At 40.6% G+C, this 20,162-nt stretch overlaps 2 protein-coding genes across 3 annotated transcripts in view; one reads left to right on the forward strand and one right to left on the reverse strand.

Moving 5' to 3' along the window:
• tctn2 (tectonic family member 2) overlaps positions 1 to 4,732 on the reverse strand; it is a 6,175-nt gene extending 1,443 nt beyond the window's left edge. Inside the window, exons 1-17 of the mRNA XM_024274520.2 lie at positions 4,556 to 4,732; positions 4,277 to 4,390; positions 4,026 to 4,096; positions 3,675 to 3,876; positions 3,499 to 3,599; positions 3,006 to 3,205; positions 2,799 to 2,922; positions 2,565 to 2,712; positions 2,406 to 2,489; positions 2,212 to 2,334; positions 2,050 to 2,124; positions 1,880 to 1,969; positions 1,667 to 1,784; positions 907 to 1,010; positions 635 to 782; positions 376 to 510; positions 111 to 199 (exon numbers count right to left, since the gene is read on the reverse strand). Of these exons, the coding sequence (XP_024130288.1) occupies positions 111 to 199; positions 376 to 510; positions 635 to 782; positions 907 to 1,010; positions 1,667 to 1,784; positions 1,880 to 1,969; positions 2,050 to 2,124; positions 2,212 to 2,334; positions 2,406 to 2,489; positions 2,565 to 2,712; positions 2,799 to 2,922; positions 3,006 to 3,205; positions 3,499 to 3,599; positions 3,675 to 3,876; positions 4,026 to 4,096; positions 4,277 to 4,390; positions 4,556 to 4,655 (2,026 nt within the window). The 5' untranslated portion in view covers positions 4,656 to 4,732. The remainder of the gene's footprint in view (positions 1 to 110; positions 200 to 375; positions 511 to 634; positions 783 to 906; positions 1,011 to 1,666; positions 1,785 to 1,879; positions 1,970 to 2,049; positions 2,125 to 2,211; positions 2,335 to 2,405; positions 2,490 to 2,564; positions 2,713 to 2,798; positions 2,923 to 3,005; positions 3,206 to 3,498; positions 3,600 to 3,674; positions 3,877 to 4,025; positions 4,097 to 4,276; positions 4,391 to 4,555) is intronic.
• A 173-nt stretch (positions 4,733 to 4,905) lies between these two features.
• On the forward strand, positions 4,906 to 18,462 carry si:ch211-225b11.4 (thyroid adenoma-associated protein homolog). 2 transcript variants are annotated; one of them, XM_024275199.2, is made up of 31 exons: positions 4,906 to 5,221; positions 5,307 to 5,487; positions 5,559 to 5,645; positions 6,004 to 6,031; positions 6,123 to 6,271; positions 6,351 to 6,476; positions 6,564 to 6,684; positions 6,852 to 6,997; positions 7,079 to 7,163; positions 7,239 to 7,375; positions 7,454 to 7,651; positions 7,733 to 8,465; positions 8,619 to 8,771; positions 8,867 to 8,976; positions 9,061 to 9,221; positions 9,296 to 9,432; positions 9,502 to 9,666; positions 9,737 to 9,870; positions 9,960 to 10,100; positions 10,340 to 10,444; positions 10,517 to 10,717; positions 10,807 to 10,957; positions 11,305 to 11,557; positions 12,905 to 13,141; positions 13,213 to 13,417; positions 14,527 to 14,715; positions 16,305 to 16,549; positions 16,629 to 16,781; positions 16,854 to 17,123; positions 17,192 to 17,394; positions 17,467 to 18,462. In XM_024275199.2, exons 1-31 carry the CDS (start codon positions 5,103 to 5,105, stop codon positions 17,721 to 17,723), a joined length of 5,580 nt encoding a protein of 1,859 aa, XP_024130967.1. In that variant the 5' UTR covers positions 4,906 to 5,102; the 3' UTR covers positions 17,724 to 18,462. The 2 variants fall into 2 exon arrangements, with proteins under 2 accessions (XP_024130967.1, XP_036069455.1); XM_036213562.1 differs by having other exon boundaries at positions 6,852 to 7,163.
• The last annotated feature ends 1,700 nt before the right edge of the window (positions 18,463 to 20,162 follow it).

A 20,162-nucleotide genomic window follows, 5' to 3' on the forward strand; every position in this document is an offset into this window, starting at 1 on the left:
TTTTTTTCTCACTTGCATTTTAGTTATCACAAAAGCAAATGAATGTGTGTGAAATATTTATTTCACATTTGTATAAGTATATTTTCATGCACATTTTTGAAAAATCCTACCTGTGTAATATCTGGTGAAAGGAAAAGCGAGCTCGGGCCAGCACACATCATTCCTGTCACAGTCGTATTCTGTGAAGTTGATCTGAAACCTAAATGATAAAAAATAAATAGAAAGCAACAAGTTAATGTCTGTTTGACGAAAAGTAAGAAGAGAAATAGCTTTGCCAACACAGTAAACAAAAAAGATCAGATGAATATTAAAACACACAAAAAATAACACAAAGAACAACATAAATTAAACAAATTCATTATCAAAATCCTTAACCTGGTTTTTGGTGGCCCTGTGTTGTAGGGAATGTCAATGAAGGTGACTGAAGAGGTGATAGGTAACAACTGAGCTTCTTCACACAAAGTTCCATTGCCTCCACCACAGTCCAACGCCCAGGTGGACAAACCAAAGCTAAAAAACACAAGCAAAAGGCCGCATTAAAAACAGTAAATGAAAACTCTGTAGTAATAATTAGGAGTACATTCACTTTATATCGAAACCTCAATTTGCATTTGAGTAAACATCTGATACAAACCTGATTTGCAAAGCAGAGATTTCCCTTTGAGGTACACTTTCTACAAACCCAGTGACGAGAGTCCAGACCTGAACGTGGACGTGAGCAGGAACAGCCCTGCATTCACTGGCTGAGTCCTCTGCAGCAGCGCTCGAGTTCAGGCTCACAACTAGGTTTGATATAGTAAAGAGTTCACAAGATTACAACTTAAACTACTACAAATATAAATAAAAATGTTAACAGAAACAAAAGAGATCAATTCTAAATAATAGTTCTGAGCGTGATATACGTACAGCTTATGGTCAGCCAATCTGTCATGGTAAAGAGGTCTGGGTTTCCACGCTTTGCCACGTATGCAGCAGCAGTCAAACCATCCTGTAGATTAGTAACCGTTTCTCTAAAATACAGAAACATTAATATATGATATACAATTTTGGCCTTTTTTTAAGTTTCAGCAATTAAACTTTAAGTCCGGAAGATCTTCTCATACTTTGTTGATTTTTCATGTTTGTCAAGTAACAGTTATTTGCTTTTCTCATACTGTCTCCATTTTATCTTTGAAGATCTCCAATATTTAAGAGTTTTATCTCTTAATTGTTGCTTCATGTTCTTTAAGCAATCCAGACTAGTTCCCTATTTCCTTAGCTAAGTTTTCCATCTTGATACAGTTACAATAATTTGACTCAAATTAGATTAGATTAAATTATAACAGATGAGCTGATTTGATTTATTTTTTTTCCAGTCTGTTTGCTTTCTTTGTACGTTGCTCTGAGATGTCTTTTGTCTGTGAACTGGCAGCACATAATTAAAATAAATTAAGCCGAGGTCACAGAAGGCCATGGAGTCATGCACTAGTCTGGAATAACATTAGAAAGGTTCTAACGTTTTGACCTACTTTTTTAAACAGAATAAGAGGCTAAAACATTGAAATCGGAAATTATTTTTGACTGAAGTAAAACTCAATGACACAATAAAGTATACAATTCTTTGATGAATAACTATATTTAACTGCTTCACAAATATTCTGTAAGTAAGTAACAACACTGTACTGACCTCAAGAGATTACACTGAGTCAGATTATTTTTTGTAACCGGCAGCAGACATCCAGATGTGTAATTCTTCCCAAACAGAACTGGTTCCCTCTCAGCGGCAGAACAGAGCCCATCATGAACTGGCAAACATTCAAGAACACCCGTTAACCTCTTAATAAATACATCCAATATCAGGTTAAAATTCTATTATAATTGTGTGTTTGAAAAGTATTACCTGGTTTCCAGATATTAATGAAAGCTTTTTGCATTGAGGCTGTACCGTTGTCTATGATTCCAGCAACAACAGGTTTTCCCACCTGATAACCTGTCAAGTAAAATGCTTTAAATTATTCTGTTTTTATTTTATAAAAGAGTTAATTTTGCAGAATAAAGCATTGTCTTTACCTGGGTTTCCTGAGGCGGGATCAGCCATAACATCCCCGTTTAGAAAGACAGCAGAATATCTCGTTGTTAACACCACTGTTTGAAACACACGACAAAATAATGTGTCACAGATTCATAAAAAAGATGATTTATACAGCTATACATGAGGATTACCAATCTTACCGCTTGTATTTGAGATGATGGTCCCGAGGGTGCGAGTCAGTGCGATTCCTGTGAAGCCATTTGCTTTCCAATAAAACTTGTAATCCAGCGATAGGGTCACATTCTCACACACCAGACTCCTTTCTTCAGAAAAAATGAACTAACTTTATTATAATATAATGCAATTCTGTGGTTTTGTCCATGTAAGTTATCACCTTCAGGAGAAACGGCGCTGCTTTTGGAGATAAATGGATCTGCATCAGAGACCACCTCATCAGTTACATCCACCTCAACAATCCCTGAAACAACAGAAAAGTTTCAGAAAACATTCAAGCAAAGCTACAGGGTTGGTTAGAATCCCCCAAAAACCTCACCGCCTAGTCCATCCATGACTTGACTGTTCAGTTCTGCTGTTTGCAATGGAAATCCCGTTGGACAGGAGTGGAGCAGGGTTACACACTTGACTTTGAAATTTCTCAGAAATGCTACGGGAGTGTTGTTTCCACATCGTCCCAGGACGACCTGTGGAGCAAAATCCCAACAATTGTGCTTTAAAGCCCTTCAAATAAATCAAATAAACCGTCATTTTAAAATGACAAACAACTAACCTGAGGTATAACAAAAAACTGTCCATTCAACTGTATAAGTGGACTTTCTTGAACATAAGGACTAGCTGATGCAGGAGCTGAAACCACAGCTTTTTGGAAAGAAGGGCCAGCAGGCACTGATGTCCTTGATATACCACAACCAAAAGATAAAAATGTGATTAAAATATGACACTAAATATGACAGAATAAATGTTACTTCTTTCTCACATTGTGCTTCCGTGGTAAAAGAAGCCGAGGAATGGGTTGTTTTCAGGTGGAGAGTTGACGCATAAAAACGGAAACCAGTCGGGGGAGTTTTCGGAGGACTGAGCAGAGCACTGGTACTCTGGAGTGGGGGACACCTGTCCTCCAAAAGGCCCCGGCAGACAGCGGGACACAAACAGCTTCAACTCTTCACTGGAACAATCCTGATAATGCAGAATGATGACGTGAAAGCATTTTTTCATGCAGAAAGTATCAAGAGCCGAACTTTGTTACTTGTGTATTAATTTACTCCCTTCTATAAAAATGAAAGAAGCAACAAAGGAAAAGGAAAACTCCTCTTCCAAAATAGCAACAAGTGTCAAAAATCTATTTTTTTTCTTTCTGTGTTTTTTTTAATGATGATAGCAACAAATTCCAAGTATGTCAAAGTCTTTTTTATTACTCAGCTTTTCTACACCTTAAGTTTGTATAAGTCAAAAGTGTCACATGTACAGACCTTGTCACAGCAGCAGCGTACATCACATATTCCCGTGGTCAGGTCACAGGGACACGAGCCCAACGGCTGAAAGACTTGGTTTGGAATGATAGTCTTGTTATCTAAAGTAAAAATGATTCAGTCAGTGTCTGCTCTTTCCAAATGCTACATCATGAAACAAATTCAATCGGGGTGACCTGATCCAGCAGTTGCAGGAAACACCCGGGCATGTATGACGGCCTGAACAAGCAGGGATGCCTGAGGAGCGCCCCCAACACAAGCAGACACCTGAAGGGTTTCCAGGACACACAGCCGCCTGGAACAGCAGTCAGGGTTTGTTCCGTTCTCAGCACACAGAGACAGGCTCCGATTCAGTCTCAGGTGGACTCGAACTACAGCCTGGGGCACAAAAGAAAACAAGTAAAAGGTCAACAGTTTAAATTACCTGGATTTTTACCTCATCAACAACCTGAACTGGTCCCACAACATTGATGGCCTGAAGGAAAACAACCTCCATCTATAACCATTGTATAACACTTTATTTTTACCTTTCCTATCTGCTCCTTTGTCACCGTCCACTGTGTTTCCTCATCTGCACACGATGGAGAATCAATACTTCCTAAAGAAAACATGAACAACTGTCAAATGCAGCTGAAGTGACAACTATGTCGGTCATGCATGCATTTAGTTGTTGGTATTTTTCCATTTATATAAATAGTTACCACACATTTAGAATTTAAGAAATTCCACGTGTCATATTTTAATGCAGTCTTTTTGTTTAAACTCATCCCTCCATCACCTGTTAGGTTGGATGGAAAAACTCTCCTCAGATTCAGAATCACGTCTGAGGAGCTGCCGAGCAGAAACGCGGTGACGGCGGGTCCAGTTGCAGTGAGAAAGGACGGCTGGAAAACTGTTTGATATCACACATTAATCATTCATCATAGCTAGGTCAAATGAAAGGAAATTATCAAGAATATTTATAAACTAAGAAGAAGAAAAAACTCATCAGTATTGCCATCTTTTTGGGTCTTTCCTGTTATTCAGAAAACAAATATTGAAGAAAAAAAAGTCTTACCAACAGCATTCTGAGCATGCGCCACACTAACAACTAACAATACGAAACCGAACAGATGTGAAAACGAAGGAAAAATTCTGTCTTTTCTCACGTTAGCCATTTGATGCTAACAGAGTCCTCATTATTGGTAAACTCTTTATCTCTTAGCAACGCAGGTTTGGGCGAATCACAGCGAAGAACTTTCTTTTTCTGCGAAAGAAAACGAGCCAAAATTCAATCTTAACTGGGTTACAGCGCCATCATGTGGTACAACTTGTTATTCTCACGGATTTGACAAACGTAAAAAAAGAAAACTCAAAACAATTGTGGATTATTAAATGTATTTTTCTAAAGCAAAATTTAAAACAGACTTTAAAATTTAATTAATTTTAAGCTTTAATATTTAATTTATGAAACATTCTTACACAATCCACTAGGTGGCAGCAACACACGGTCTCAACAACGAGACTACAGGCAGAAGTAGAGTGTGGTCACGTGACCTTCAAACCAACGTGCCCTCAGCCGAGTATCAACAACATTAGGCAAAAAATACAGAGTCAAAACAGAAATGTCGGTCGAAAACCTGATTGTAAATCTACAAGAATGTTTAATCAGTGAGGACCAACCTCCGGAAGATGTCAGTAAACTTTTCACGTCATTCTTGGGTAAACTTTCTGAATCCACGAGGTTGGTTTTGAATCTCAAACGAGTTTTCTTATTTAAAAAATCTCCTAAAGATGGAACTTTAAAGGTCATCCGATTGTTTCAACAGGACCAGTGTGAAAAGATGCAAGGATCGTTGTTTGGACGAGGCTATCCAGATGCTCAAACAAATACCGGAGGAGCAGCTTCGTGGTTTGCAAAGCGAGCAGCTCCAGCTGCTGGTCAGACTCCTCATAACCATGCAGATTCAGATGGTCAACATCTCCACGGCCTGTCGGAAACTGGACCAGGTTTGTCCTGCTCTGCACTAATTTTTGAGATAAAATCGAGGAGGAAAAACCACTAAGTCTGTTCTCAACAGATGCTACAGCATCTAGGAAAGGTGGATCATCAACTGGTTGCCACAGAAACCCTTCATCGTTTACAATCTTTATTCCAGAGGGATCAGGTATGACTTTATATTCTGGGTGCAACGATTAATCGATGTATTGATTGATATTCCCTGATAAATCTGGGATCAAATTGTTTATCTGAATTAAACCATTATAAATTTGTTTCAAAATTAAAAACAACAGCATGCTGAACTTTTATGTAAATAAAATGTGAATCGATTCGTCATACATTCTTGTTTACTACACTTATTTAATTTACAATTGGTTTTCTTGTAAGAAATGCATGCAAAATGGAAAACTGCACCTTTTTTTCTCATCTTTGACTGTCGAGGCAGCAGCAGTCTAAGCAAACATGTTTTTATGCTTTTATTTTGAAAATCATATAGATAACTTTTTTTGTGAACTGTTTTTCAGATTCCATCTCAAGCAGACTTACAGACAGGTTGGTGCTGACTTAAAGTCATATGCTGAATTTAGAGTGTCACAACGTCTGTATTTATGTACACAGATTGTGTTCTCTGACATCTTTGTAGCCTGTATGTTCCTGGAAGACAGCGCCGTTGGTCGTAAGGTGTGGCGAACACTTTGCGTTTCCATGCTGAAGAAAATATCTGATTTATTCCCTGTTCTGATGCAAGACAAATGTCTGAGCAACGGGCCGCTGTGTTACCTTTCAGTGAAGGTATTTGCACAGATAACATGAATAAAGAATGTGTTTTCTGGGATGTGGATCACTGACCTGAAGACTGTGACTGCTGCAGGTGTGCCTGCAAGTATTCCAGCTGCTGTCCAGAGAAGTAGCTCCTCTGGTGTGGAAGGAGAACAACAACAACAGTCCAGTGGTGCAGAAAATCCTGCAGGCTCTCATGAACATAATACTCGGACAGGTTTTTTCCGTTAATCAGTTGTTAGTAGCCTCACCATTCAAAGGATTTGGGTTGTTTTGCAGCTTGTTATTGTTTGTTGTGTTGCAGTGCTGCAACAGGGACACTCGCCTTTTAGCAGGCACCGCTGTGGCCATGTTGATCAACACAGCGACTCAGAGCCAAGCGGGAGGAGCTGCTGCCTGGAGCTTGCACCACATCTCTTATAAAAGTAACCAATTAAATTATTTAACATGTGCATCCATTATCCATTGCTTTTTATTCAAATATCTCCTAACATCTTTCAAGGAAACATCTAACTCCACTTGACTGTGCATATAATGCATTGTTAAGTCTATTATTTGCTTAAAATGTTGTTTTTCTGCTCCCGTGTCGCAGACCCCTGGCAGCTGACGGTTGGAGTCCTGCAGGTGGACTGTGACCCTGTCAGGAAGGATGGCGTGGACAGGCTGGCTGTGATCAGGGGCCTCCTCACCTGCTGTCGGACTCAGATCTTACTCTCCTCGCATTTCTGTAACTCAGAGGTGAATATAATGAAGGTTTGTGAGGAAAACAACTTTTTCTTTGTTTCCAAGATACTTTTGTTTTTTTCCCTTTTTTTTAAGACAAGTTTCCTGATGGACAGCCTGTACCCGCTCGTGCGTGCACTATGCGAGGAGACTCTGGAGTGTCACTACTTCTCTTTTGAAGGTTAGCAGTGTCCGGAGGGCTTGTTCTTGTGCGTGACTGGAGTTTGTGAGCTGAGTCTCCCGCTTGTTGTTGCAGTGCTAACTCTGTGGCTGAAGAAAGTGAGAGAATGTCTGACAGATCTGTGGGAGATAACCGGCACCCGGCTTTTCACGGACGACAGCAGCCTGCTGGTGGATCTCATTCACATCATCTGGACCAATGCAGAAAGCCCAGTGAGAAAACATACACTGCTTTGCTTCACTTAGAGTGTCAGACTTGAACTTTAATTTCATATTATTGTGCATCTGCAGGTGGACGGAGTGCCTGAATTTGCAAACAGGGCTTTTAGTTTGTTGCTGGATGTCTATGACATGGACTGTGAGAAGTTTGGTGACACAAATAGGGATTTTTATTCAACTGTTTTTCTCAAAATAATGAAATTACCCTGGGAGGCCAAAGCCAAATATCATCTCCTTTGTGCTCTAGTTCCATATCTGGGTACAGACAAGGTGAGGTTCATGGCCTACAGTCCTCACAGAGGTTTAGTGAGTTTTGCTTTTACTGATTTCTGTTTTTCTGGGTTCTTTTAGGTGCTGGATCAGTGTGCGGAAATACCCACTTACATCCTTAAGAGTTTATCGACCAATCAGCTGTCTCCGTGTGGATCAGAGCTCTACAAGTGTCTGATCCAGCAGCAGAGGCGGGAGCTTTGCGACGCCCCTCAGAAATCTGTGCCATTCACTGAGCTGGATCTGGCCAAACGCTGGGCCAGGCGTTGGCGTCCCGTCCTTCTTCAGGCTCTGATGTCTGAAGTGACTCTTCTGCAGAGCAACAGCTCCACTCATCTTTTACCCTGCACCTTTCAGGTCTTCCCCTCTGCTGCACAGCACCTGCTAGAGACTCTGGACCCTCACACACCCAGACATCTGCACGCCTGGGCGTGCATCTTGAGATCTTACCGGGCCACGACTGGCTGCTCTCCCTGGGCTCTTCAGGGCAGCTCCACCTTTGAAACGCTGCAGCAAGCTCTGATGTCCGCCGATGAGAAAGTTCGACTCGCTGCTCTCAATCTGCTCTGCTGCAGCCCAAAGACCAACGACAGACCGACAGCGGAGGAGATGAGCATCATGAAGGAGTTTATTCCGATGAATCTGAACTGCGAGTCCTCACCTTTTCGCCAGCACTTACAGGCCGGAGTGAAGCGGTTTCTAGTTCGCATCAGAGATAGCTGTTTGGCTCAAATCCGAAAGCCAAAGGAGAAAAGGAAAGAAAACTCTGTTCATTCTGAAAGGATGCAGGATACGCTACTAGAGCAAGGAATCGGTGAGAAATCAAAGAGCATATTTTTGGTTCCTGTCCTCTCTCTTTTTACAACTTTTTTCAGAGAAATACAAGATTTATTCATAAAATCAGAAAAAAAGTTCTAGTAATTTTGATCAATTCTCCTTCAAAATAGTTTCTGTCATTGTTTTGTAGAGTTTGTGGAGTGGTTAGGTCAGCTTCCATACAGCAACCTGGCACCTGGGCACAGCTTTCAGAGGAAGAAGACTTCCTTACTGCTGCTGTCTGCAGTTCTGGAGACCTGCACAGACACCTGGAGCCCTGACAGAAAGAAAGGACAACCTCCAGGTCTGTGACGGAGCATGTAGAGCAAGAATCCAACAAGACTGGTATAATCTGATAACTTATCTGTGATTCTTGTACATAAAATATATTTTTTGTAGCAAACATGAAGATTCTTATACACCATGCTCAGCTCAGAGGACATTGGGACTTCTTCAGTAGGAGTAAAAAACTGCTTCTTCTCAGCTGTTTGGAAGATTCTACCAATGAGGTGCAGCTTTCTTCTCCTGCCTTGTTTATCCCTCATGTGTGAAAATGCCTTCAGGTGTAAAGCGATGTATATCTTTGTCTTCAGATTCGAGAACTCTCCACTGAGTTGCTGCTGAAGTTTTTTCCCCCCAGTTTCCCAGGCGACATTGCTGAGGTGTTGACCGTGAGAGCCAAGCAGCTTCTGTGCAGTCCCCGGGTGCAGGAGGCTCAGATGGGGGCTCTCATGATGAAGGTCCTTCTGTATAAGTAAGCCCCGCCCACTTTTCTTTTTTGCTTCACTGCTCAGAAAGGTGAACAGTGATTTGTTGTTCTTTCTGTAGATCATTAGAGCACTGGGATAGTGGACTGTGCTCTAAAACCTCCAGCATCATCAGGTTCCTACTGAAGGAGCTTGAAGATCATTATCTGACGGCTAAAGCGGACATGATGCGTGCAGCCCGAACCAAACCTATCCATGGTGAGAATCAGAGTTTTTGATTCATGTTTCTGAAGATGCTTAGAAGTCCTTTTCTGAAACATACTGCAGGTGTGTTGAAGGCTCTTCAGAGATGCCTGTTTGAAGGCCCCGTCAGTGTCTGTGATGCAGCCGACCACAGTTTGATCTCTGAGGTGTTGAGTCTCCTGGAGAGCATTTCTTTGCTCCTCCTGGGTGTACTGCATGGAGACAACAAGGACAGCTTCACGGAAAAAGGTAACACCTTCATCTGTAAACTTTATTAATTCAGATATGATGTCAAATTAATTCAGTTCTTGTCCTTCAGACACTCCACCATCGTTCTGTGACATGGGAAATGCCATCAGCTCTCTCATATCCCAGCAAGCAGATGAAGAGGACTGCGTCCTGCTTTCTGAGGAGCACAGTCTTGTTCTGACCTGCTGCTGGGTTTCTCTTAAGGTGGAGCAGAACCTCGTGCATGAGTGGACTTCTATGAATGCAACCATTATCTCAAGATTTGAATATTTGTACCACTTTTTTCCTGTTAGGAAATTGGGATTTTTTTAGGTACTTTGGTGGAGAAAATCTTCACAGAATCTAAACAATCAGGGGAGGGCGACCTCCTCAAACCACAGTTATCAAGAGTGTCCAAAGTATTCAAGAACATTCTGCTCAGCTGCCGTCACTGGGTAAGATTTTAAGTCCCACTTCGATCATCTTTTGATTTATTTATTAAGTGGTCTTTTAATAACAATTATGCAATTTTTAGACTAAATTTAGAAAATTTTCATTTTCTAGGACATAGTTTTTGCAAAGCTGCAGGAGTTAATGAGAAATTCGCCCCCTTCCCATCATCCATCTGTTTACACTCCTGCTAGAACTGTTTGAACATTCTTGTTCTCATCTGCATGTTTTTTTCTCTCACAAGGGGGCGATAGAGGGTTGCTGTGTGGGCTTCACAAAGTTCTGCTCCTGCCTGCTGAGCTGCAGCGATCCAAAGATTAAGGATATTCCAGTCCAAATGCTGAAACAAGTGAGATATGCTTCTGTTTGTTGACGATAAAATGAGCTTGTGAAGTTTTAGGTTTTTTTTTTTCGTTTACAGGGATTGCAGGTCGTGCAGTGTCCCCGTTCTGCATCGGTGACCCGGCGAGCCGCCGGTTTGCCCATGCTGATTCTGTCCATCCTGACAGCCGAGGAGACCAGCAAAGCGAGGCCGCTGTTAGTTCTCAGCATGCAGACCCTGATGGACACGGCAAGAACCCCCGTTCCCCAGAACTGGGACCAAACCCTGGACCTGCCACAGGTGTGGGGATGCAGCACCTAGAATGAGCATGTCAGCGCTTGTAAACAGAAAAACAAATGTGACTGTGAAGTTGTCTCCGCCCCCCTCAGGTGTGTGCAGTTCACGCTCTTCAGGCGCTGGTGCGGGGAGCCGCTTTGGGAGCAGCCGTCCTTCAATTTGCATCTGATATAACCATCTTGTCCTTGACTCTGCTCAGTTCCTCCTGCTGGGCCATGAGAAATGCAGCGCTGCAGCTTTATAGTGAGACACACACACCTACTGTACACACACAAGTTTGTACCTGTCTCCTCCTTTGTGCACTGTTTTTCACCTCCAATTTGTCCTTCCAGCTGATGTCTAACCCTAATTTTCCACTCAAATCTTAACAAAAACACAAACCAGGATCATATCTGCTTAATGGTCTCCCAACTAGGCCTTTACAACTAGAAATAGTAAAAAAAAAACTAATATGTGACACTTCACACATTTTTCCATGGCTTGCATTTAAGCTATACATCATTTTGTCAAGTAAATGTAGTTTATCAGCCTTTAAAATGTTAGAAAATAACCCAACCTGCCCACATAATTAACAACTATATGTCTTTTAGGTTCCCTTTGCTTCAGAATGCTGGGCCAAAAGTCCAGCAATGAGGACAGCGGCGCGGCCCAGCATGGCATGACTGCTCCTGCCTTCCTCTGGCATTATCGCCGTCTGCAGCCGTTCCTCCTGACGGAGCTGACAAAAGCAGCCGAAGGCCTCCAGGGTCCAACTGCCGAGGCCAAACTGCACCTCCAGCCATCACTCTTCCCCATCCTGACTCTGCTGGCCCAACTCCAGCCAGTCGTCACCGACACGTCAGGGTTGGTGTTTAGAAGCTTTATTTATAGAGTTTGGATGAAGCTCTTTGGTCTTCCCACATCAGCATGCAGTTAAATGTGCAAACTTTACACTCAATTAAGGGTTTTGTTTTTACGTTACAAGCTCTAAATGGTCTTTTTTTTCTTGGACCTTCATTACCATAAAGGTTATTTGTAGCTGTCTGAACATTTTTCTAGTGCAGCTTACACTGAAAAAGCTGCCCAGTGAACACAGGAACACATGCAAACTCCATGAACTTTTTCTATATTGCTTTGGAGGATCCAGATATCAAATTCATCTTAATTTTCAAAGCACTGTTCCTGCTACAAAACATCTCCAAGTGGTTTCCACAATAAAATAAATAACAGTAAGACAAAAATAGTAAGTAAAATAGCAATGATAATTCAAAATAAATAAAAAAAAGATTAAAAACCCAGCACACATACACACCCTGTAAGTACAATCAAATTAAATCGAATTGATTATTAGTAAAAATGTCTAAAATCAAATTAAAACATGTTGACCTTTAAAAACTATGTAAAATTTGTTGTAATTTTTTTTTTATTTAGTTTTCCCTTTTGGGACCACCAGCAGACCTTCACCTGAGGACCTTAGGGCTCTCGGAGGGTCAAAAGAAAATGTGATAAAAAATGAAGGTCCAACTCCCTCTAAAGCTTTTATAAACTAATACAAGAATCTTAAAATACCAAACAAACCAACACTTTTACCTCATGAAACTTTTGGGAAATATTTTGACATTCTGATCTTCTGTTTGAAAAGGGATCCTGCAGCAAATTTAAAGCAAATTTTCACAGTTTGAGGAAGTATAGTTTTTATTCAAAATTAATCTTTGTTTAAAAAATAAAATGCTCTTTTGATTTATTCAAATCCCCAAGTTCATTTTCTCAGGAAGACATTTTTTGTATTATTAGGAAAAGCTGCTTTTCTGTTAGTTTATATAATATATATATTTTTTACACTTGAAACCACTATTCGTGGAAACTGTTCTATCTTAAAAAAATGATGAAAATGAAAAAAATGAATCGATGTTTAGTTGGATGTGAATCAGAACCACATAGTTTTTTGGCAGTGATACTTGACCATATTCATATTTAAAGCTTACAAATGTTGATGGAGCGATGTGGAATTTGGGGAAAACTGATTACTTTTTTGGTTGTTTAGCAGCGGTTTCAGAAGCTCTTAGAGGTTTTGAACAAGCCCTCAAAAAATTGATATTTTTTAATAAACAAGTTGAACTTTTGTACTTTTTTATTATGTGGAAAAGCATTCAAACTTTAGACCTTGCATTTCCTGGCTTACTTTTTTATGATTTATAAATGTCCTTCCAGAGTGTTTTTAGACTTCTCACCTCCCCTGCTCCAGCTGTCTGCCAGTCCGATTTACAGCGTGAGAGTGATGGCCTCTAAAGCTTTGGTTGCCATGACTCCCACCTCAGAGCACATGTACGTACTCCTCCAGCTCACCGCACAGCTGCCGGGTCCTCAGGAGGGCCGCAGCCACAACCAGCTCCACGGCCGGCTGCTGCAGATCAAAGCCGTTTTGGAAAAATGTCTCTGCGCTAACAGGTGACTCTCAGAGGAGCGGCTCTTTCATTCATCAAACACTTCCTGACTCCCCGTTGTGTCTGCGCTTGCAGTGCGACCTCAGACGAGCTGAGGGAAGTGGTGAGCAGGGTGCACGCCGCTCAGTGGCTGGTAACTGAGGATCAGCGCTGCCCCTTAGTGAGAGCAGTCTACCTCAGTGTGGCTGACTGTCTGAGAGAAGAACTCTGTGAGGATTTCCTGTGTCAGCTCAGTGACAGACTCACTCATGAACTTCATTCTCCTCCACAGGCCCTGCAGGTGTGTGTTCTGCTCAAATCATTCAAATCTAATGTAACAGACATTTCATCTTTTTGTTGCCTTTTCAAAGACAGTTGTGATATACTAATGAGATTATGCTAAAAAATATATTTTAGATGTATAACCAATACACAGACATTAAATTAAACTGCTACCTTTCTACACTGACTTACACACCCAACACATGACATGTTTTAATAGCAGCACCAAGGAGAACTGTTCTGTTTCTTTAAGGAACAGAACACACCTAGGTTGCCCCACCTGTTGTGTTATAGCATGTCTCATGTAGTCACTATTCCTGTGTAGCTGAATAGAAGTTCATTAACTTAACAAAATATCTGACATTAGGCTGCAGTCATTATGCCTGAGCCTATTTTCTGCTGTAGAAACAGGAATACATCATATTTTTAGACATATAAGTCTTAAATGCTGTGGTTTTCTGATATTGCCTTCATCTATTTGCCAGTGACTAGTTTCTCAGGACTTTCCTGTGAAGGTATTTGACAGTTGCTGCTTTCCTTGTGGCCTCTTCTTGGTTCCCAGTGGTCTATGATCGGGGTCTGCAACCTTTAACACTAAAAGAGTCGTTCAGGTTGATTTCTCCATGACTACATCCCATCAGGAGCCACAAAGTCTTCCCTCACCCTTAAAAAAATAAATACTAAATTTGCATTTTTGTTATTGTTACTATTGTGATAAATATAGATTAAATTGTTTTGTCAAAAATAAAACAGTAAATCACTTTTAAAATCCCAAAATGTGAAATAACTTTTAATAGAGGTTCACTTTCTTTCAAAATAAAAGAGCCTGTATCATGAATCCTGAACATCCAGCTTTATCTTTGTTATGTTTTGTTGCATCATTTATCTGCTTAACATCTCTAACCGTCAGGCAAAGCTGTTTTTCTGTTAGTTTTTTTTTCATTTTGGTCATTTTGCTTCTTTTTCCATCAAGTTTATGTAGTTGAAAGTCAAACCCTACTGCCTTTCTTGTCTATGTATATATTTTTACATATATATCTATATAAAAGAAAAGGATGGGGTGCATTTTATTCAAAGGTTTGATTCATTTTCTATGTTTCAATACACTTTTTTTTGTTATCTCCACAGATTGGTTTGTCCTCCTTCCACCAACAAGCTGTTCACTTCCTGTGTGGAGACCTGAAGTGGGCACTTCAAATCTGGGACAGCTTCTCTAAGGCCAGGCTAGATCTGAGGCTGGCATTGGTTACGTGGGTGCTGGATGGGAGGGGGTTTGAGCAGTCTGTTTTGAGAGAAGAGATCCAAAAAGTGTTACAGGTAAGTCATGAACAATTCTCAAAATAAAGGGAAGAAAACAGGAAAAAAAGTATTTTCTCCATTTATAAATACAAAGGGTGTGTCTAAGAGATATTGTTTGTGTAACAAAGACAACTTCAGTATTTATTAAGCAGTTTTTTTGGGCATTTATTATGTTTCCAACAGAACACCTCAGGTCTGGACCCCCTTTGTCTTTGCATAAACATGTTGATTAGAGTGTACCCACGTTTTAGGTTAGATAACAAGTATTGAATGTCTGTAGAGTGAGTTATGTTTACCTCTCAGTTTGTGTTCTATATTGAATTTCATTACAATAATAGTGATGTTAGTTTAGCTGTAATGGAAAGTTTCAGTCACTGACACTGATTGCATGTTATGATCTGGAACAAGCTGTGAAAACCGGACTCATCTTACAGTTTTTATTTTAGTCTATAACTATTATTTTATTCTAAACTATATTACAATTCTGTTTAATAACAGATAAAAAATAATGAAAATAATTAACATGTCATGCACAAACTAAAAAAGAACACTCTTTGGAATTACACGTCTGTGTAGATTATCGTTCATCCAGCTTGATTCTATTGAAGTAGATACAAAAGCAGTCATCTGGACTTGGTTTGTCTTTCATTATTGAAAACATTCCACCTCTCCTCTTCTGCAGGAGACTTTATGAATGTTGAAACACAGTGAGGTAAGAGTAGGATTAATAGGCGAAATATTTTTTTTTTTTTTTTTTTTTAGTAAAAATAGCTTCTTTTACTCTCTGTTGCCACTCAGAGGTCATATCTGAAATATTTATTCCCTTCGAGATAGATACAGATAGAATACAGGAAGTGGGGCGACTTACTCCACACTAATAGTCCTGCCTACAACTCAGAGGCGAATTTCTAATGAACTACTGCCGCTCTGCAGAAACTATGTCCCAGAAAATGACTTTTTTTTTCTTTTGACTTAAAACTGCTTAATCATAACTAAAGACTACTGGGAAGTGGAAACGCTTAAAATAAACCAAAAGATGACAGAAGTGGGCCTTTGAAACTACTAAGTTCTATTGAAACCTTTATGATAAACAGGTTGAAAATTTGCTTAAGGCTTCACAATTTTTAAAATTATTTAGGGTGTATTCAGACTGGACACATTTTGTCCTCTTAAAATGAACAGGAGTTCGTTTCCTCTGATAATCTGGAAACATTTTCAGTGTGAATACACGCCAGGGAACTTTGGTCCAGTACCAGGAACCGCTCTCTGACCCATCTTCTTTACAATCTATATGTCATAGACACTTTTATCGTACCCCGTAGCTGTAGTGTCCCCGGTAACCGCCGAGTAGCACTCCTCCGCCTTTCCAAAGTAGCAGTAAAAGTAGCAGTAAAAGCAGCTGTTTCATTCTGACTTTGCTCCCACATTACATGCTCAAGTCTTGTTCCTCCACATCTCTGGGTTGGGTTACATGATTACCAGCATTGATCTTTTTTTGTTATGTTTCAGAATGACAGTATGCACAACTTATCTTAACAAATAACTGCACGTAGATCTTGTTTTTCCTGAAATGTTTCAACTGGAGTGGCAATGCTCTCTGTTTGCAGTCGAACTTGAAGGAGGCTTTGCTCAGCCACAGTGTGGAGTATCGCACCGCCTTCCTCACAGCCCTGGTAAAAGTGATGACTACCGGCGAATCTTTACCTCAGCAGCCATCACACGAGCATCTGCCTCTACTTGAGTGTCTTGAATTGTTGTTCATGGATCTTGAGGACCAGAAATGGGGTCCAGAATTCCTGTCCCAGGCTCTATCTGCTGCTGGTTTGCTGCTTTCTCAGTGTCCAAAATCCAGGTTTCAACATTTTTCTTAGATGTTGATTTTTTTAACTCATATATTTGTTTCTGAATATTTTTTTTCTTTTTTTGTATAGTATTAATACATCCATGCTCCAGCGCTGGTGCTGCATCTTGGAATGTCATAGGGCCCCTGTGGTCCCAGAAGTACTCAGGATTGCTTGTAGTGAAGCTCTGTGTGTGACTGCAGCTCCGCTTACGAGGGACATCAGCACCGTGATAAAGATCAGGTATAAAGACAACTTTATCACATATTTGTTCCAATATTAACAGCTAAAAAATGACAAATCTTTCTGTTTTAGGTTGATCAATACAGGCATTTACCTGCTGCAGGACCAAAGTCAGCAGGTGAGACTCAAAGCAGCCCGTTTTGCTGCTTTACTCCATCGCGCACAAAGAGGAGGCAGCCAGGAGAACCTGAATCTAATGCAGGTCAGTCACGCTCTGTTGCTCCTCCTGGACCTGCTGCTGGAGGAGCACTGGGATGCTCCTGGGACTCTGGAGGTGCTGCTGTCTCACCTGCCTAAGTCTGACCTCAGATGTGTTGTGAGAGAAGCTTCTGCACTAGAGGGGTATGTTACACACCTGAATCGCTATGTTTTAAGAAGGGCTTGGCTGTAATTATGATGCTTTTATTCAGGTTCTCCAGCCTGTATGAGCAGGATGAAGCCAATGTGTTTGCAGAGCCCGCTGTCATGTCTGCACATGTGCTGCCCCACCTGCTGCAGATGGCTGAGAAATCCTCTGAAAGCTCTGGTCTGGCTCAAAGCCTGACTTCATGGGCAGAGGAGCACGTCTCACAAGTGCTGGATGACCTGGTATTCTGTGAAAAGATTGTGCCAGGTACCACACTTGCTGTTCTGTTTTTGGTATTTCCTGCATCAAAACCTCAATTTTTGTATTTTTTCTTTTTAGAAAACACATTATCCGCTGCTTGGTTGGGCCTCCTTGTGGATGCTCATTTCCACACCACCCTGTGTGGCCTCCTCACCAGAGCTGCCTTTCTCCTCCGTCTGCTGGAAACATCTGCTCCAACACAACCCCTTTGTGATCCTTCTACCCTGCACACACATTTGCAGAACGCCTGGAAGTTGCTCAGGCAGAACGGAGTCCACTTTCCTTCCTCTCTAAGAGCAGCTTTGGCTGGAGAGCTCAAGCAGAGCCTTTCTTAATGAAGTGGACCAGGATTACTAGAACATTCTGCATGACACATATCTATAATCTGAATTAGCTGATGGCGCAGTACACCTGCAAAGAGAGGGTAATGCAGTTACATAACGGATGAGTTCATGTTTTTGGTGCAGAATACAAAGCCTCTGGGCATCTAGATGCTTTTTTAGTCCATCTCTTTGACCAAAGCTTTATCATGCAGAGCTACAGTTCCCACATCAGTCGGCCTCTTTGCCGTCTCCTTTTGTTCTCACAAACAGCAATCTCACAGTGAAGGGCTGACGTAATGCACAGCATCTGGAAAAGTTGCCTGCTTGATGCTCAGCTGGGAATATGGTGTGGTTTAATGTTCCATTAGAGGCCGTCTGACTGGAGAAGTGTCCATTTTCCCACCACAGAAGGGCTGGTGAGAACTGAGAGGGTCTGATGGGGGAGGCGGAGGTTACCCCGCAACAGACCGCACTCTAGAGCAGTCTGACATCACCAGATTAGTGTTGTTTTTGTGACGGATGCACAAACTCGTGTAGAGGTTGGCTGTAAGCATGATTTAGCTCTTGTTTGTCATGTGTTGCATTTTAGAAACTCAAACAATAAGCGGATGTTAATGATTCATGTCCAACTCTTATGCAATGCTTTTTCTTTTTTTTTCTCAATGCAAAGTCCACAAACGATCTTGTCAGCTTTTAACCATCCCAGAAAGGAAGTATTTTTTATTTAAATAAAATAATTTTTTGCCCAACAGCAACATTTTAGAAGTGACTTTCAGGTGAGCTTGATAAAAGAGAAGTACGGAATAGAAATGGAACATCTGGCTTCATTTCTTTAAGCCTTTGTTCTGCTGCTTGATGGTTAAGTCCATGTAGAATGGCTGAGTGCAGTGTGGACACTCACCATCAGGAGGTGTACATGCAGAAGTCCATATGTGTTGTGTTTTTCCACTGCAATGTTCAGAGGCCTTATTGGTTATAATCCAGAAGAAACTATTTTAAAAGCAAAATCTAAAAAGGACATTGACACAAATTATTCTGATGGATTTAGGTCTTTTGTTTCACAGTAGACTAAATGTTAAAGTGAGATACAATAGATGTTAAAATGTTTAAAATACTTAGGCATCACTTTTGGTTATTGCTTAAACTGAACAGCTTAAGCATTTTTTAAAATGATGGTTATATTTATTCTTACTGTTTGCAAGTTTTTATATGTTTTGATTTTTGTTTTTATGTTGTCAAAGTAATTGTATACTTTAATAAATATGTATTCTATACTTAAGCAGCTACTTACTATTCTTTTAAAAAGTTTGAAGCCACTTTAAAGTTTTTTTTTCAGGCCAAACTTTTGAAACCTTAAAAAAATGTATGAATTCAGAAACTTTCAATTGTGTCACTTACTTAACAAAGACAAAGTAGTTAATTATAGTAAATATTTTTATGAGAAAAGTGATTTATACAAGATTTCTTTGAAGTTTTTCTTCTTTATTGATATATAGATACATTAAACTTAGTTTGGTTATTTGGTAATGATGTAGTTTGAACTTGTTCCCCTAAAACTATTCCCTATTGCAGTCCTATTTGGGACAGACAGAGGAAAAGTGGTGTCCTGGGGCAGAATGTTCAGGGTAACAGATAGGTTTGCACATCAGCTGCTTTGAGAACAACAAAAAGCTCAGGTCTGAATAGATGGGTGTGATGGAGCATGCTGAACAGATGTTTGGTCTCCTGATTACCTGAAAACAAGGGGGAGCATATGTTTACACAGTGGCTCAGTGAACACTGACAGACTTGGCTGGCCTCATTACCTCTCGGCTTGCAGTCACAGGGCCCTTGGAGCTTCCTGATAGAGGCAAATGCTGATGGCAGCTGTCTTTTATTATCCTCTACAGAGACCTGGAGGAAGAGGAAGCCTGGGAAACAGGAAGATTCCACATCTAGGGGACAGATAAGACTATAAAGTATGGCTCCACTATGTAACTTGAGTAAAAATTACAAAAAAGCAACTTAAAAACACAAAAAATAAAATAAAAAGGTAAGGATGGCTGACAGAAAAAAATGCAGCCTCAACAGAGCACAAACCATCCTGCTTGTGCCTGTCCCAAGCCTGCCAAATGCTGAGGGTATGTCAACACTCAACATAAAATGTATAAAACATGCACTGCAATAAGAATAAAGGGAACACTACAAAAATATCCTATACCTGAATGAATGAAACATTTTTAAATGCTTTATTTTGCACGTAGTTGCATTTTCTGGCAACACAACCACACAAAAAATATTAATGGAAATTAAATGTATTAGTGTATGGAGGTGAATCATACTCAAAATTTAAGTGGAAAAACACACTACAGGCTGATCCAGCTTTGCTGCTTTGTCTTTGAATCAAGTTAAAATGAGGCTCACTAGTGGGCGTCCATATGACTTCACTGCAACGCCTGGGTATGCTTCTGA

The sequence above is a fragment of the Oryzias melastigma genome, linkage group LG9, assembly GCF_002922805.2.
Source record: "Oryzias melastigma strain HK-1 linkage group LG9, ASM292280v2, whole genome shotgun sequence".
NCBI classification, from domain to species: domain Eukaryota; kingdom Metazoa; phylum Chordata; class Actinopteri; order Beloniformes; family Adrianichthyidae; genus Oryzias; species Oryzias melastigma.